An 18,161-nucleotide genomic window follows, 5' to 3' on the forward strand; every position below is an offset into this window, starting at 1 on the left:
AAGTATTTTACTTTGCCTTTGTTTGCAGATTTAACCCCTAGGCCTTTACACAGAGGAGAAACAATATATGGAGTGAACAATGCTTTGCTAAATACAAGTGGAGGTTTGGACCATGTTGCTTTTATCCTAGACAATGATCCGAGTAACAACAAAGGAGTAAATAAAGAGCAATGTATTATATGCTACAGTCAGGGAGAGTGCTATTTTTGAAGTGGGCTGTAGCCCATGAAAGCTTAAGGTGAAATAAAGTTGTTAGTCTCAAAGGTGCCGAAGGTAAAAAGATCCTGTTCTTTTTACGGATACAGATTAACACAGCTGCTACTCTGAAACCTTTAAAATATGAGTGTACATTAGCTAAATTTAATGAAACTGCTGGATAATCTCATTGTGAATGAAGTCATACTATATTTGTATAATATGAAGATATGTCCAGATTCTGCATCTATTCAGATACCATGGTGATGGCCATGTTATTAGAAGCTAAATAAATAGATAGCAGTCCTCTGGAAGAATAAATAAAACATTATGCAAAATTTCCTTAACTTTTAATATTGTAGACAGTAGAGATGAGAAAGATCTACAGGGTCACCTGGTCCATTCACTACTGGTGTAGGAGAGTGGGATGGAAAGTAGAGCAGGAACTGCAGTACCATGGTTTATAAAGCACAAATACATTTTAATTTTTTTAAAGAATTTCTTTAACCCGAAAATACAATTGAGATTAAACACATCAATGGATAACTTCTGCATTGCATGTGTGCATGTTACATGCATTTGTAAGCATCTCCTCAATTACATTATTTGATCAATTTCAAGCAAGTTTTATATTATTTTGTGCAGTCTCTCTAGTCTAATTTTTATACGTCATTTAAAACCAAAGTAGTTGACAAGCAATTGTTGCATAAAACAGAAGCATGTAGAAGAGCTGTAGAAGCAATAGGACATATTTATACATATTTTCTTTTGGGGGACCCAATTCTGCATTCACTGTGCATTCAAAACTCTTTCAGCAGGATGCACAAGGAATGCAGGACTTGCCCTGTGGTGGCTTTTTATTGCATTTATAACATTTACGTTTCTTTGGTTCAAGCTTCACTTGGTACACTGGAATCCGAAATACAGTAATTTTGCTGGAGCTTTGAAACAACCTGATGGCGTGGCCGTTGTGGGGATTTTTCTGAAAGTAAGTTTGGAAGTGTTCATTCTTTATACTGTTGCATACCTGTATTCTTCTGCTAATTGCAGGAAAAAAAGTTCCTGTTGTACTTACTTCTCAGCAATATATCATTAGAGGATAATATTCAGAATAATACATACATTGGGATTATATTGGGCCTGGATCCATAGAAATTTAGTGCACTCACACCCATAAAGCAGACATTTAGCACCATCCGTAACGTTCAGTAGTGTGTGTCATACATGTACCTGAAAAAGAGTAATTTTATCTGCAGTCTGTATCTGTTTGCTACATCCATAATACTGAGACTATGTTTTGATGGGGAGTGAGGGAACCCAGGGTGCATTTTCTCCTCCTCTCTGGGTGCAATATCAATAGCAGGTGTCTGCTCAGTAGCAATCAGCTGTGCAGTGTTACTCACTGAATGATTTCCATGACAGAGATCTCTCTTAAAGAATCTGCCTTAATCTTATTCTGACAAAAACATGCTAAAAACCAGGGTCACTTCTTCCACTGTTCATTGCAGCCTGTCCCACAGCCACCCCCATCAACAGAGCTTTTCATCTGACCTCAGCAATATATGCAATGATTTCTCATTAATTTTGTTTAGGGATCATGATAAAAACCGTCTCAGTGTTCAGGTCCAAGTTTTATTCATAGATTCTAAGCCCAGAAGGGACCAGCATGATCATGTAGTCTCACCTCCTTTGGAACACAGACCAGAGGACTTCCCTGAAATAATTCCTGTTTGAACTAGAACATATATTTTAGGGAAAAAATCAAATCATGATTTTAAAATTGCCTGTGATGGAGAATCTGCCACAACCTTTGCTAAGTTTGTTCAATGGTTAATCACCCTCATGGTTAAAAATGTATGCCTTATTATTTCTAGTCTGATTTTCTCTGACTTCAACTTCTAACCATTGGAACTTGTTGTGCCTTTGTCTGCTAGACTGAGGAACCCATTCTCAAATATTTGTTCCCCATGTAGGTACTTATAGCCTGTAATCAAGTCACTTCTTCATTTTCTGTTTGTTAAACTAAATAGATTGAGCTCCTTGAATCTATCACTATAAAGCAAGTTTTCCAATCCTTTAATCATTCTTGTGGCTCTTCTCTGAACCCTCTTCAATTCATCGACAACCTTCTTGAATTGTGAAAACCAGAACTGGACACAGTATTCTAGCAGCAGTCTCATGAGTGCTAAATTCAGCGGTAATATAACCTCCCTTTGACTACATGTGATTGCCCTGTTTATGCCTAAGGATTGCATTAGCCCTTTTGGCCAGAGAGTCACCCTCTTGTTTAACTGATTATCAACCATGCCCCCCCAATATTTTTCAGAGTCTCTGCTTCCCAGGGTAAAAGTCTGTAAACATGGCCTACATTCTTTGTTTCTAGATGTATGACTTTACATTTGGATATTGTTTGCTTGTGGCCAATTTAGCAAGCCATCCAGATTATGCTTTATCAGTGACCTGTCCTCTTCATTATTTTCCACTCTCCCTGTGTCTGTGCAAGTGGTAAATTTTGTCAGTGATGATTTTATGTTTTCTTCCAGGTCATTGATACAAATTTTAAATAGTCTGGGGCCAAGAACTAATATCTGCAGGACCCTACTAGAAATACACCTACTTGATGATGATTTTCTGTTTTCCGTTACATTTTGAGACCTGTCAGTTAGCCAGATTATAATCCATTTATTATGTGTCATGTTGATTTTGTATCATTTTAGTATCTTAATCAAATTGTCATAGGGAACCAAGTCAAATGCCTTGCAGAAGTCTAAGAATGTTACATCAACACTATTACTTTTACCAACCAAACTTGTAATATTATCCAAAAAGATATCAAGTTAGTTTTTCATAAACCCATGTTGATGGTCTTAATTATATTACCCTCCTTTAAGTCTTGATTAATAAAGTCCCATATTAGCTATTCCATTATTTTGCTCTGGATCAATGTCAGGCTAACAGGCCTATAATCACCTGGGTTGTCCTGTTTATCATTTTTAAATATTGACACAACATTAGTACAACACTGGTTCAGCCCATTGCAGAAATGGGACCCCACCATGAAGGTTAGATTTGGTCCTTATTCAAACTGTCTTCAAATTCTGGAATTAGATCCAGCATTTTGATTGAGGCACTTCTCTAATACTAATAGACACAAACTCAAAGTCCTTACTCAAGTCTGTCTTTAAGCAGGAAAAACTCAGTTGGTATGTCTACACTGCAGTATAAACCCAGAGTCTGATCTCATGCTCAATCCTAATCCCCACACACAAATTGCGCCAACCTAGGGCTCAGACCCAGAATCCCTGGATGGAGGGTCTGAGCCTGATTCAAAGTGGGACCCAAGTTCAAACCCTATTGTTTTTTCAGTGTAGATGCAGCCCCACTGGACTTATGCTCTGTGAGTCTGCCAAAAGTATTCCACAATCACAGTGGCTGACTTTCTTTGCCCTCGGGACAGTCAAGTTTTCCCACACTGCACCACAAACAAAGGGCTAGAGTGGCCACATTTTGGGAAGACACTGGAAAGTCTGGAATGTGTGTGGTTGGACTCGTACCCACATACTGATGTAGACATTGGAGCCCCAGGTTGGGACCCAGAGTTCAACGATTCCTATCCTGGGGTTACAAATGAATATAGGTGCTCAAGACCTACGTTAACAATCCCAGGGTCTGCTAACTCGAATTCTACTATCACTGGGCTTACATTGCAGTGTAGAAATAACTAGTGGGTTGAATAGAAGTTGAGTAGTGAAAATTCCTCAGATATTTTACATCTGTAATGATTTTTTTTTCTCATTTGGTTTTTAGTGTCCATGATGAGAATGAGCATTGGTTATTAGCAGATGTAGTAGTAGCAGGTGCAGTGTGCAGTTCTCCACACCTCTGGAAAGGCACATTGAATCTGACCATCAGCAAGGTTCACATATTAGAGGGCTGAGACACTTTTCAGTATTTCATTTTGATGCTATCAAAACATTTTGAGTTTTTCAGTTCAGTCAAAACTATTCAGCAAATGTGACACAAATTCACAAGTACTTGTGGGTCACCAAAACTGCATTGTCAGCAAATAAATTATTCACTGAAGATATTTCATCCAGTTCTAGTGATTCTAGACTGAGACATGGTGTCTTCTCTGATGCCGTACTTCAATGGATATTTGGTTTATGTGAAGCCTGCAGAATGAGGGCCAAGAGGAGGTAGTTTAAGAAGGGCAAATTTACATTACTGGTGATATGAACCATGTTGTAACCTGTTCTTCCAGAGATGAGTGCTCCTATCCTCTTCTGAAGTATCAAAAGGCATAATATAGTATTTCTTTACACTTCTTTACGTGAGGTCAGATCCTTTGTAAAGCTATCAGCTTTCCACTTCTATTTTCCCTGCATACTCAGTTTAGCATGTAGTTTTATTCTGTAATAGAGTCAGGTTACTGCATAAGAGCTAAAGCATGCATTTGGTAGGAAAATTATCACCAAATTGTATATTATATGCTAAAGAAACAATACATTTTCTTTTTGTTATAAGTAAAAATTGTGTGAGATGTGAAACCAATTTAGTTCTAATCATCAGAATTTCTTCTTTTGCATCCCACCCTGTCCCCTCTCAAATCAGTGGGAATTATACTAGCCACTTCAATTGGAGCATGACTGAGCTTTTTTGGTAGTTTCAGCAAACACTACTGTAACGAAAAATCAAGAAATTTATTCTTATATTGTTCTGGGTGTTTTTTCCCTCCATCAGGAGTAATGTTTTGTTGTTTTTCAGTACAAAATGGTCAGAGAATGTTAATTGACAGAGGGATGGGTCAAGTAGCATTTTTCATGCAGTCGTGAGATATGAAGGAGAACAAATTCAGCTGGCAAATCTACTGTTCAATTTATGCTTTCTGCATTACAGGTAGGAAAAACTCCCAAACCAGAGATGAAGAGAATTCTTGAAGAAATAGATAATATTAAGACAAAGGTAACAAAATAGCTTTTACTTTATTAGGTTAACTGAGTAGCTTCAGTAGCAAGAACCAGAAGGCCAGATTTGCTAGTCTGCTCTGGCTGCTTTGCATTGTTCCAACAACACATAGCAACCAGAGCATTCTGGTGACTATGATCCCGAATATCTTCTCTTCTTTAAGGAGAAATGTAATTCCTCCTCTCACTTCTCTAAGGTCCCTCATTGACTTCAATGGGCTTTTGATCAGTCCTTAAATGCACAGTTGCCAAGCAGCCCTCACTGATATTAGCACAAATATCACTGAAAATCCTATCCTAAACTGTTTTTCAAATTAATTAATTACCTAAGAGCCTTATATAGGCATAACTCCCACAGAAGGGAGCTTAGTTGCATAAGAATTACAGCATCAGGCCACTTACTTAACACTGGAAGTAAATGCAACCACTAGATGTTTCCGAAAAATATTAGTGTGTGACCAATGTTGGGCCATTCTAATTCTATTAAAAGAAATTCACTCTTCACTGTACATCTGACATTGACATGTCACCCACCTATTTGAGAGAGCTCAGTCCTGCAAGTTGATGAGTGCTCTGGCCCCAGTTCAGCAAAGCACTTAAGTCTGTGCTTAACTTTAAGTGCATGAGTAGCGCAACTGACATGTGAGGTGAAGTCCTGAATCCCTCCACTGGTTCCCTGTCTCCAGCACCTCAACTTTAAAGTTCTTTCTCTTCTCCTCTAATCCCTACATAATTCTACCTCTTCCTAATTAACCAATCCTGAGTCATTTATTACCCTCTCTTTCCCTCTCTGCTCTGCCAGAGACAACAGCCTTAACACTCCATTCATTTCTTTCTCCCATACACAACTCTATGTGGGACACCTCACTACTGTAACCAAAAGTTCTTGAGAAAGTTAACAGACGATTGAACACAGTGAGCTAATATTGTAAAAAGACAGAAGTGAAGCTATCCCCGTTACATAGCATCTGAGATTCCCTAACTTTGTCAGATTTTACACCTTGTTTTGGTAACAAGGGACACATAGATGTTCAGTTTTGGATAGTGAAATCTAGCCACCATGCATACATCAAAGCAATGCAGAAGTGGGGTGTAGCTATTTAAATAGTTCAGGAAAACCAGAGAAAGATAAGAGCATGGGCTGGGAATTAAATACAAATAAATACATGGTTCCTTGAATTACATTTGTTACACTTATTTTTTCTTGGCAAAGTATAAATCTCAACAAGGCTACTTATTTATGTATAGGACAAGTTAGTGCAAAAATATTTTGGGCATAAATATTTCATGCACAATTATAATTGCTAGGTGAACATACATTATGGTGATAAGAGTTTGTCAGATGTTTCATCCTTTATTTATAGCTATGGACACCTTGATAAAGTGCATCTTATTTTACTTACATGGAAAATCTCAGCCTTGGGCTAGTGGTCATTTCTAGAAAAGTAAATTGTAGGACAAATGTTAGAAAGGAGGGGAAAGTTAATCTGTTACATCATGCTGGATGGTCCATTAATTATGCCATGGAAACTTGGGTCTCTCTTTAAGAAAGATTTGTGTCTCCATTATTGTTATTATAGAGATTTCTCTTTCATTTATTTAAGGGGAAAGAGGCTCCTTTTCAAAACTTTGATCCATCAATTCTTTTCCCTAAATCTCGGGACTATTGGACCTACCATGGCTCCTTCACTACACCTCCTTGTGAAGAGTGCATTACCTGGATTCTTCTGAGGGAGCCTATTGAAGTCAGCCCAGACCAGGTAAACTTCAGCCAGACATTAACTTCCCTATTGTCATGGTTCTTTCACAATTTGAGATGAGTTATTTACACGCCATTCTGACCTTATTCTTTCAATAAGGAAAACTCCCATTGGAGTCAGTGGGAAATTTCATGAATAAAGACTGAGTTAAAACAGAGTGAAAGTTGAATTTCAGGATTAGGCCCTTCTATTAGAAACTACTCAGCTGGCTTCATTAGGAACACCGTTGGCACTCTGAAAAGCGCTGCATAGAACTCCAGCTTTCCCTGGGCCTGCCACCACATATAGCCACCCAACCCACGAGCCCCACTTCCCAGTCCAGTGGTTCCCAGTCTTTTTCATCTGGTGGGCACCAGACGACAAGCCACAGAGGATCATGGCGACGGATGAGTATCCGCCAAAATGCTGCCGACAAGTGGCAATGTCAATAGGCATCGCCGCTGAAATGTCGCCAACAAGTGGCAACGTCAATAGGCGTCGTTGCTGACAAGCACCCCATTTGGCGGCATTTCAGCGGTGATGCCTCTGGATGCTGCTACTTGTTGTCGGCATTTTGGCGGATGCTTGTCTGCCGGCCAGTACGTGGGCACACTCAGAAGCCCTGACGGGCACCATGGTGCCCGTGGGCACCGCTTTTGAGACAGGGCTGGCTCCAGGCCACAGAGCGCCAAGCACATGCTTGGGGTGGCATGCCGCGAGGGGTGCACTGCCGGTTGCCGGGAGGGTAGCAAGCGGCTCCAGTGGACCTCCCACAGGCATGCATGCGGAGGGTCCGCTGGTCCCGTGGCTCCAGTGGAGCATCCGCAGGCACACCTGCGGGAGGTCCACTGGAGCCACGGGACCAGTGGACCCTCCACAGCCACGTCTGCGGGAGATCCACTGGAGCCGCAGGACCAGCGAGTGGCAGAGCGCCCCCTGTGGCGTGCCGCCATGATTGGGGCGGTGAAATGGCTAGAGCCGGCCCTGGTTGGAGACCCCTGTCCCAGTCTCTATATAATTCTAGTGCCAGCAGGTAGCGGTAGAGACTGAAATCCCTAGCTATCATCTTCATTTGGAAAATTGTTGGTTCCTCTTCTTGGCTTCCTATGCCATGTCCATGGGAGGAATCAAGTCACCAGACTTGGAGTTTCATAAATCAGTGAAGTTGTAACAGCTGGGGTCTGGGGGCACTCACAGGGGAGGCAGGGGGTGACTATGAACTGAATGTGAGAGTTTTGGACTATATGGAGGCAGGGTACAGTGGATTGAAAGAGAAAAGGGGTGTTCTCACCGCATCAGCCAAGGAGGAGTGGTAGCTCTCCCTTTCCTCTCTGTCTGCTCTTTCCTTACTTTAACCCCTGATTGTAGTACATGGAGCTGGATGTGACTCACACACATAGGGTGACCAGATAGCAAGTGTGAAAAATTGAGACGGGGGTGGTGGGTAATAGGAGCCTATATAGGAAAAAGCCCCAAATATCAGGACTGTCCCTATAAAATCAGGACATCTGGTCACCCTACACATGTTACTTCACATAGGAAATTTGCAAAACCTCAAGCCTGCACTGCTCATACAACAAGCTTATCAAAATTTAAGAAACTAATCTAGATACTTATGCACTGTGATAAATCAGAACATTTGATGCATGTAACAAAAGTTATAGTTATGTATGTTTAAACCATTTAAATTCTAAAGGGTTCTTCAGTTAAAGCTGGTTGGAAAAAATGCAAAGAAACTTTTTATTGGAATTTGCTATTTTGTTGAAATCTAAACAAATGGCAGAGACGGTTTAATTTTGATGCAGTTTTGACAGAACCCAGGCAAGGTTCCAATGGAATCCTGCCTGTCTCACAGGTTTCAAACCCTGCTTGGTTTTCAGCCAGACTGCCTGCCTGGCTTCTTGGCAACCTGCCTGGTCATGTGCTGAAGATCCCAGTTCCTCAGCAGCCTGCCTAGAGGGCTGACTGGGAACTGAGAGCCTGGGATAATGGGAGACCTGGCTTGCAGGTTTATAGCTCCTCAAAAGCCCATGGTCCCCTGCTCCAAGACAGCCCAACAAACATATCACCTCAGGATCTGTGGCCCCGGGGCAGCATCCCAAAGGGACTGTCCCAAGCCCGTGCTCCATTCCCTTTCTCAGAATTTTTAAATGTTTGGTTTTCATTTCCGAACTAAACCAAATTTCAAAAACTTGCATTAATTTCTATGTAAAAGGTATATTTCTGGAAATTTTCTTGACTAAATTCTAGTAGACAGAAGTGGTAACTTTGGGTGACCTTCATTTCTCTGAGCTGAAGGCTTCATACCCAAGATGATGGTCTTTGAGGAAAAATAAATATATTTGTACATTTCCACCCCCACTTCCCCAGCACTTAAATGGTAGAAATCTTATAAAAATTACCATGATCCCTTTGGTGATCTCACGTGTAAAGATCAGTTTTCTAATCTAGGATTGTTCCTTTACTCAGCGGTTCACAATGTATGAGTGTCCCAAATTTTAAGACTCTAACTCACTAGGAAAACGAAAATTAGGAGTCAGTGAGTGACATATTACACAGGTGTGTATTAGATTATACATACGTATTCACATATGTAAAACTTCTCATCCTAGAATCTCAAGGTGCTTTTGTTATATGATACAAATAAGCCAGTGTTATATGGTACAAATAAGCCTTTGACACTTCATATAGATTCTAGTTGGTATTAGCATATCACACAATTTAATTTCCAAATTCTGACCTGATACTTTTGTGGCTGCTTGTTATATGAAAAATGGACTAAGCGGAGTATAGTGAGATCACTAGAACTGAGGGCTGACTTGAACCTTACTCCCAAAGGTTAAAGCTAACACAAGCTCCTGCATGACTATATTTACATAGCTCATCACTTCATTTACATAGCTCATTCAAATACAGAGCTGGTCTGGAGGTCACTTCCCTATTTTTCCCTATTTACACCAAAATACAAAGGTATTAGATATTTGAAAGCTTCTCCTTGCATCCAAAATGCAAATTGGCTCTAGTCAGCTTTCCTGGCTCAACACAAGTCTGGTTAGAGCCTCATTACTGACTCCGCTATTACATTACAGGGGATCACGTTCGGGTTTATTTGGAACTCTGATGAAGGCATAGCTATTAGTGAACAGCCCTGTGTTGCATCAGCAATAAAAATATCAACTTCCTCTTCTCCCCCCACTTTAAGGGTTGAGCTTAGTGTGAAATTCATTTAGAATGTAAACTCTACGTGCTGAATCATTGATCCAACTCCATCTGATGAGTTTCTGATCACTGCTATATTCAGATAGTGCTCTTCCTTCTAAATGCTGCTAGTAGCAGGTTTAGGCAAGACATTAATTGTTCTCCCAGTAGCCAGCAGGGCATGTGTGTAACCTGCAAGGAAGCACCTCGATCGGTTTCTCCAGAGAGCCTGATCATTTCAAAAAGTGGATAATCAGTACTTGTAGCTGGTGCTTTGTTGTTTATTTGGGGTTATGCTGCTTTATGGACAGAATTATTAGTGGTGATATTTGTAGTAGTGCCAAGGAGTCCCAGGCATGGACCAAGGCCCCACTGTGCTGGGAGCAGCACGAACACTGAACAAAATTACAGGCCCTGCCCCAAAGAGCTGACAATGTAAGTGACCATCACCTGAAAGAAGTTCACAGGATCAGACCCTTAAAGATCTCTAATCCTAGAAACCTGCTAACATTCAGACTTGCTGACAGTAATTGTTGTAAGTGCTAATTCCTTTGCCAAAGAGGGCAAGATTGTTCTCCTTCTGTATGGCTGGGACACTGAGGGCTGAATTGTCCAGTGTGCAACTGGTGCACCTGGAAAGATGTGCTCGCCCCATACGCATTAGGCTCTGAGCCATTACCCAATCCACTCTTCGTTACTATCTTATTTCTACAACACCCTTGGTGTGCATGGAACTTTACAGCAAATGCATATACAAACACCCATTGGTGCACTCCAATGTGCGGGGGTGGGTTCTGTTGGAAGTAGGGCTGTAGCAGGGTGGATCCCTGCTCCTGCCTTGAAGGGGTTAAAAACAGCCCAGGAAAGGGGCTGGGGCTGGAGCAAGCAGCCTTTTGAGCTGGGCTGATTGGGGGAAGTGGCAGCAGCTGGGACCACGCCCCAAACTGAGCCACAGGCCCTTATAAAAGGACAGAAAAGCCAGGAGCCCAGAGAGTCTTCCTCTGTCTGTAGAGGGAGAAGGGCCTGGCTGTCAAGAACCAGAGCAGGTACCTAGGGTAAAGCAGTGCTAGGGAAAGGCAGAGGAGCTGGGGAGCCCCTACCTGGAAAGCCCCAGGCTGCAGCCTAGAATTAGGCCAGGAGATACTGGGGTTGTAGGGTGCAACTTATGGGTAGGCCAAGGCAGCAGGTCCAAACCCCTTTGCTGATGATGAGTGGCTGATACTGCAGTCTGCCCCAGGGTGTGGGGCTAGACAATGACTGGCAGTAGCCAAGACCCTGAAGCAAAGTGGGGAGAGAGGGTGGGGGGTTCCCAGGGAGGGGAAACTCCTAAGAGAAAGGGGTTACTGCCAGGGGGGCAGAACCCCATGTAAAAGGGGCACTGGGGTCCAGGGAGGGACACAGGGCCAGTAGCAGAAGCTGGAAGGTGGAACACCGGCCTGCAGAGGGTGTTCCAGCTGCAAGTTTTGAGCTAATTCCCAGGCGTGACCAGCAGGAGGTGCTGTGGGGGTGAGTCACGCCTGGTTACAAGGGGCCTTTGGGTGCAGAGCCAGAGAACATTATCAAGTCCTCAAGAGTAGTTGGAAAATGCTGCTTGTGGCATCACACAAAGAGAGGTTAACCCTGGATTTTTAATTTCTTTCAGCAAAAAAGAAACAAACTGAAGGTCCTGCTTCTAACCCATCCAAAGCATTGCAGGAGGCAGCATGCTACTTAATAATATTGCTGTCACTAGTACTGGGTCTTCCTACTATACCACAGCAGGATATAGTCTGCCTCAGCTTGCTACTGAAGCAAAGGATTTGTTGGAAAATCCAGCCCTAAGGGCATCTCACAAAGGACCAAATCCTGACACCTCCCCCGCAACCTCTGGGGACTCTATTGCTGGGACAAAATGGTGCAGTTCTTGTGCTGAAAGGGAGGGAACAGGATCTGGGTCCTCTGCATAAGTGGTCCACACCCCTTGCATGTCACAGAACTCTGCAAACCAGTGCTCCCTGCACCCCATCACAACCAGCCTGGGGGCAAGACTGAGCTGGAGAAAGCAGGAGTGGAACTGAATCTATCCACTGTATCTGTCTGTCCATCTATTTCCTGTTGTTATTTATAGTGTGTTGCTGTGTTATCTAGGCAATGGATCCCCAGGCCATTTTATCCCATAGATGGTAGCACACTGGCCATGAGGGTTACTGCAGCCACTGTGGCTCTGTGGGTTTAGGGGAAACATTTCTTCTCTCCCAGCCCTAATGAGAGCCTCAGTGCATAACCCAGTCACTCTAGCGATTGTTCTGGCTAAAGCACTGTCATCAAAGGTCATAATTCACCAGTGCAATTTCAAACTGAGCTTTTCATTTTGGTACAGCTACTCACTGTGTATTTCCCTTTTATACTGCAGCAGGCAGATTTCCCATGGAATGGAAAACACGTCTTTGTTCTCTAAAATAGAATTACATTCCTTCATTGGAACAAAACCGTGGTAAAGCACTCTTGCTTTTTCACTAACCTAACAAGACAGCCGTACATTCTGAACACAGGATACAGTGAGCCATGAGGTCCATGATGGATTTGTTATTATGTTTCAGATTAAAAATCCAGCTCATGAACTTTTCACTGCCTTTTGAAAATATTAACTAAGTACTCTGCAGGCAAGCTATCGCCATGATTTCTGTCATCCTCTATACGCTGACCCTGCATCTCTGATCATGAAGGGTAATTTCCATTGCAGTTCCACAGCACAAGGGGCACACAAGGGCTGCCTATCCCTTGTGCATCATAGAGCTCCTCAGTGGAAGGATGTGAGGAGATGCCTCTTGAAGAGGCCAGGCATGTTCAGAGGATCCACTGCTACAGAGATTTACTGTGTAAGGATCCCCAAAGGCTATTCCAGCCATTAGGCTGTGGTAGTCTCCATGCAGTTGCTCCTGTGACTTTGTAGGGACATTCCCGCCCAACACCCAGGGGTTGGCCCAGCTAGTTGGTCTAGGCATTACATCCTGGATTTGCCCCTAAGTGAATTCCATATTGACATTTTAATTTTGCTTCCTTGCAGATGGCAAAGCTCCGTAGCCTTTCCATCAATGCTGAGACAGAACCTGCTCGCCCCATGGTGGATAACTGGCGCCCTCCTCAGCCTCTGAAGGGAAGGGTGGTGAAAGCCTCTTTCCAATAAAATCTGTACTTAAATTGGGTGTCTTCAAGTGAGGAAATTTCTACATCCCAAAGCCTAGTTAGCTTTGTGCTCTCTACTGCTCTTCCTCTGGAGGCAGATCTGTGTTTCTGATTCTGAAATGCTGAGTAATGAAATGTCGTGGATCAATTAATCTAATGCTGAGAGGTCAAAAATTACTCGAGGCAAATTCTAACCTTAACATGAAAATATGGAATCTGTGTTTGGATCTCAATAACAACTGTGTTAGCTTTAGCAGTAGTATTTTTTGGATATTTCTAAGGGAAAAAAATGTATAATTACTAATGGCTAGAAAAGGCATCTTCCCACTATCCTTATGTTCTTCAGTGCTCACCTTTTTCAAGACCATAGAGGTTTCCAACTAACAGAAACAATGTCATCTGGAATTTAAAATGGGCAATATGGGTCAAATTCTATTATCGATTGTTCTAATGTAATCCAGTGGGAACTCCTGTGCGTAACTGAGGGCAGAGTTTTGGCCTTTGTATTCATATAGAACATACAGAGACTCACTAAATTCCCATAGATAATTAAAGCAATTTAAGATTTTAACAAACTGAAAGGTTAATATTGTACAGTTTTATTTTGAAAATTGAAATCAAGATGTTAGATCAAACTAAGAGTATAGAATTTATAGGCTGCCTTGATGGATGAAAGTGGATAGATTCTGTAGAAATCCCTTTAGCATCCTAAGAGTTATTCCACTTCCATTTTTAATACTATAACGTTTTCCTTACATGTCTTAAGGCCAAATTTTGCCCTCATGCACATATGTATTTGATCCTGAGATCACTGACATTTGTGTGCAAGTATCTGAGAGCAGACTTTAATTCAATATCTAAAAGCAATTGACTATGTTCTCTTCCTTTGCCGTTGGACTTATCTTACGGTAACAAAAGCAATGAAACAGGACTGCATGACTGCACTTGAAGTCACTTCACCACTTCACTGCACCACTTCTGTCTTAGGACAACCAACACTAATAAATACTCTTAAATAAGAGATGCTGGTTTTGGTTTTATTTCTAATGTTGGGTGACAGGGAAAATAACACACACAAATGTAACAGGAAGACTTGTCAATGACTTCCATAATACATCTGTTATGGGTTCACCTGAGCCAGTGGAGCATCTCACAAACAAACTCCTTGTAATTTTACAGCAGTCAAACTGATATTCAACTCAAGGTGGCCACTTGAGCTTTCCATTCCACAAAGTAAACAAAAACAGCCTTTGACTGAACAAGCTGGCTTTTGGAGTTAAGATAGGAAAGATACTTCCTCCAGCTTCAGACAGAATTGCCTCTTGGATGAAGTAGCCAGGCCAGTTTACAGTGCCATCAGGCCTTATTGGCTTTTGTCCTCTTCCAGCTGATGGAGGATCAGTTCTCAATGGTTCCTTCCATGGCTGATGCTGTAAGGCCTCCCTAAGCAGTTCCTGGAAGTCTAACTTCTCTGCCATTATTTTCCTCAAAAGGATACTTTCTCCTTCGGGCAGGGCCTCCAGCAGAGGGTAGCAAAAGCCATTAGAAATGGATGAAGAATGTAGGACCGAACCCACTTAGCTATTTGCTTGACTTGGAAGATATAGTAATGTTTTTTTGTGACTCCTGGTAACATCTCAAAGATGTGATACTATCACCAATTGGCCCTTGCCCCCCACTGATATCATTTGGGGGCCTCTGCTTCCAAGAAAATCCTCATTCCTAATAACATTTACTTCTCGTTTGGATATGTACTATACTTGATCCTACCTAACCATATATTCAGAAGTATTCTGCTTGAACTTTTATGAACTGATCTGCATCATTTCTAATAATGCCATTGTATGTGAACTCTAGCTTCCTGCAAGGAAACGCAGTTGGGTCACTTTGAAATTTCCTCTTAGCCATTACTTCGCCTCTGTACTTTGCAACACACAAACCTGAAAGTTTAAGAATGGAATAAGCAGCTTCATTGACCTGAGGACATAGAATGATATTCAGTAGTCCTGTGAGGTGAAAGTCAAGTCAGGTAATAGATTCCAATGAGCCTGAAGAAAAGCTGGTTGTTTTGTGCTAATTAAGTCTCTTGGAACCAATAAGTCCAGAACTTCCATCACTAGTGCTAATGCAAAATACCTTTTTCTGTCCTCATACCCCATACCTGAAGGGGTAATAGAATAATGCAGGATATATTTTCACATTGTTAGCATCTATTTAGATGCACTATTACACATCTGTGTAGTTGTGCAATTCAATATAACAAGCAAACATTCAATAAGGTTAGGGTGGAACAAGCCAGCATGAGCCAAGGAAGTCTCATAAGAATAACATGAATCTGTCTTTATTTAATTAGTGATATTGTGAAGAAAGGATCATTTTGGGCAGAATAGGTCAATTTGGCAGTGACCTTAATGTCAGGGTCCAAAGAAAGTTGGGGTACCATCAGCAGTTGGCTGAAATATTCACTCCAGTGCACTTTGCTTCAATATTGATTATCTGACCAGAACTGGAGTAGACCATTCTAAGTGAATGACCTCTCTCATTGGCAGTGAGGCTGCATGAATGTTTATATAAGTAGAGTATGTCATTCCCAGGAGAAGCTTCCTCAAGTGTGATAGCTTTGGCTTCCATTGCAGCTCTGCAGTGGGCATGTATTGCAATATTATGAGCAACATTCATCTTATAATTCATGACCACATAATCTCTCTCAAATGAGCCACGCGACTCTCCTTCCCTTCTTGTATCCCAAGCACTTGACCACTTTGACAATTCTAACATTTTGATTCAACTGAATTTGGCTCAGTCGTGCATTTCTCTGTGACTTTCTGAATGCTGTCACATAACTTGTACACAGTGTTCAGTGGATCTCTGAATACACTTAATGTTTATTCATTTGCTGAAAGTAACACCCTTGACTTAGTAAGATTGTACTTCCTGCCTTTACATGCAGTGGCCTTGTGGGGAAGGGAATCAAAACTGAATCTCTTAACCCCTATCAATAAAAAGCGTTAACCCATCACTGTATAAGGCCAGTATGTTTTCTGTTGCAAAGACAGAAATGCCAAATAAACATACGCTTTCAGTGGTCTATACAAGGACGCTGAATAGCCAGCTATGCTGATCTTCAATTAACAGATGGATCTGTGGTGCACAGTGCATTCTCTTGTATTTTGACACTCAAATGTAGAGGAACAGCTGTACCTTTGTCAAGTTCACTTGCGTTTTGATAAGAAAAGACTGAGGATATTCAGTTTCAGTTCAAATGAAGCAATTTTTTTTCAGAATGTTCGGTTCAGCCAGCAAACTAAAAAAATAAATTATTAGCTCAACTTTAGTTTAGATCCCTCCCACGCACCCTCTTCTTCTGCACTCCAAATCCTCAGAGCTTCAGCACTGGGATTAAATACAGCTAACATACAGTTGGCCCTATAAAATAATGAACTGTGGGAAGCCACTTTTATGTGCCATTTGGTTGAATTTCACCCTCAGTGCCTGTGTTTTTCAGCATTCAGGGAACATAGCAGAGTTGGTCACTAGTTTTGATATTAGCAATGTCTGATCTTATTGAATTTTGAAGTTCATGGACATGAAAAACTGTGTTCAAAGAGTAGCTATCAGTGGTTTGCCATCAGACTGGGAGGATGTAACTTGTGGGGTCCAGCCAGGGTGTACTCTGGATTTGATGCTACTCAGTACTTTTATTAATGGCTTGGATGATGGTGTAGAGAGTACACTTATAAAATGTGTGGATGACACCAAGCTGGGAGGGATTTCAAGGGCAGAATTAGAATTCAAAATGATGGTGATAAATTGGAAACTTAGTCTGAAAACATGATAAAATTGATAAAACAGAATTGGTCTGAATTCAGTAAGATGAAATTCAATAAAGGCAAGTGCAAGATACCATGCTTAGGAAGGAAAAGCAAATGCAGAAATTAAAAAACAGGGAACAACTGGCTGTGCACTCAAAGACTTTGGGGTTATAGTGGGTCACAAGCTGAAAATGAGTCAAAAATGTGATGTGCTTGCAAAAAAGACAAATATAATTCTGGAGTGTACTAAAAGGAGTGTTGTATGTAAGATCTGGGCAGTAATTGTCCCAGTGTACTTCACACTGGTGAGGCTTCAGCTGGAGTCCTGTGTTCAGCTATGGATATCTGTAACAGGGTTCACAACTGGCCCTTCTGCCTGGGTCCCACTCGCTGCCCCAGTAATGCTCAGAGAGGCTTTAGGGTTGTATAACACCTGTGTCTTTATTTACATAAGGTTCTCCCACCACCAGTGTCTGTCTATATACAAGCCTTACCGGATTAGTCACCTCCTTTACAGGCAAAGTCAGCCTTCAGCTAGGAGGCCTCCTGTCATAAGGTATGATTCCCAAATCTGAACCTTAGCATCCAAAATTTGGGTACCTGCATGAAACCTCTAAGCTTACTTACCAGCTTAGATCTGATAGCACTACCACCAACCAGGAATTCCAGTGCCTGGTACACTCTGATCTCCCCAACCTTCCCTGGGGACCCCAAGAACCCAAACTCCTTGGATTCTTAAAACCAGGAGAAATAAGCCATTCCCCCATCTTTCGCCCTCCCAGATTTTCCCTCCCTGGGCTATCCTGAGAGCTACTGATCCAACCTCTTTAAATCACAATACAGAGAAGCATGTCCCTTCCCTTCCACAAAGAGGCAAATAGATTCAAGGAAAACAGAGAGAGATTCTATCTCTCCCCCCTCCTGTCTTCCCCCACCAGCCCTGGTGAGTATCCCAATCCCCTGGGATAAAACAAGGGAAACAAGAAAAAAATCAATCAGGTTCTCTAAAAAGAAATCTTTTAATAAAAGAAAGGAAAAAGTAAAGAATTATCTCAGTAAGTTCAAGATGTAAATATTACACACACTAG

The 18,161-nt window shown here is 41.7% G+C and overlaps 1 protein-coding gene across 6 annotated transcripts in view; it reads left to right on the plus strand.

Annotated features, from left to right (window-relative positions):
• LOC116820636 (carbonic anhydrase 3-like) overlaps positions 1-14,282 on the plus strand; it is a 106,866-nt gene extending 92,584 nt beyond the window's left edge. For all 6 annotated transcript variants that reach the window (XM_032773257.2, XM_032773250.2, XM_032773254.2 and 3 more), the window contains 4 exons: positions 1,091-1,183; positions 5,092-5,157; positions 6,764-6,919; positions 13,143-14,282. In XM_032773257.2, coding sequence (XP_032629148.1) covers positions 1,091-1,183; positions 5,092-5,157; positions 6,764-6,919; positions 13,143-13,262 — 435 coding nt within the window. In that variant the 3' untranslated portion in view covers positions 13,263-14,282. The remainder of the gene's footprint in view (positions 1-1,090; positions 1,184-5,091; positions 5,158-6,763; positions 6,920-13,142) is intronic.
• The last annotated feature ends 3,879 nt before the right edge of the window (positions 14,283-18,161 follow it).

Source organism: Chelonoidis abingdonii, chromosome 2, assembly GCF_003597395.2.
Source record: "Chelonoidis abingdonii isolate Lonesome George chromosome 2, CheloAbing_2.0, whole genome shotgun sequence".
Taxonomy (NCBI): Eukaryota; Metazoa; Chordata; order Testudines; family Testudinidae; genus Chelonoidis; species Chelonoidis abingdonii.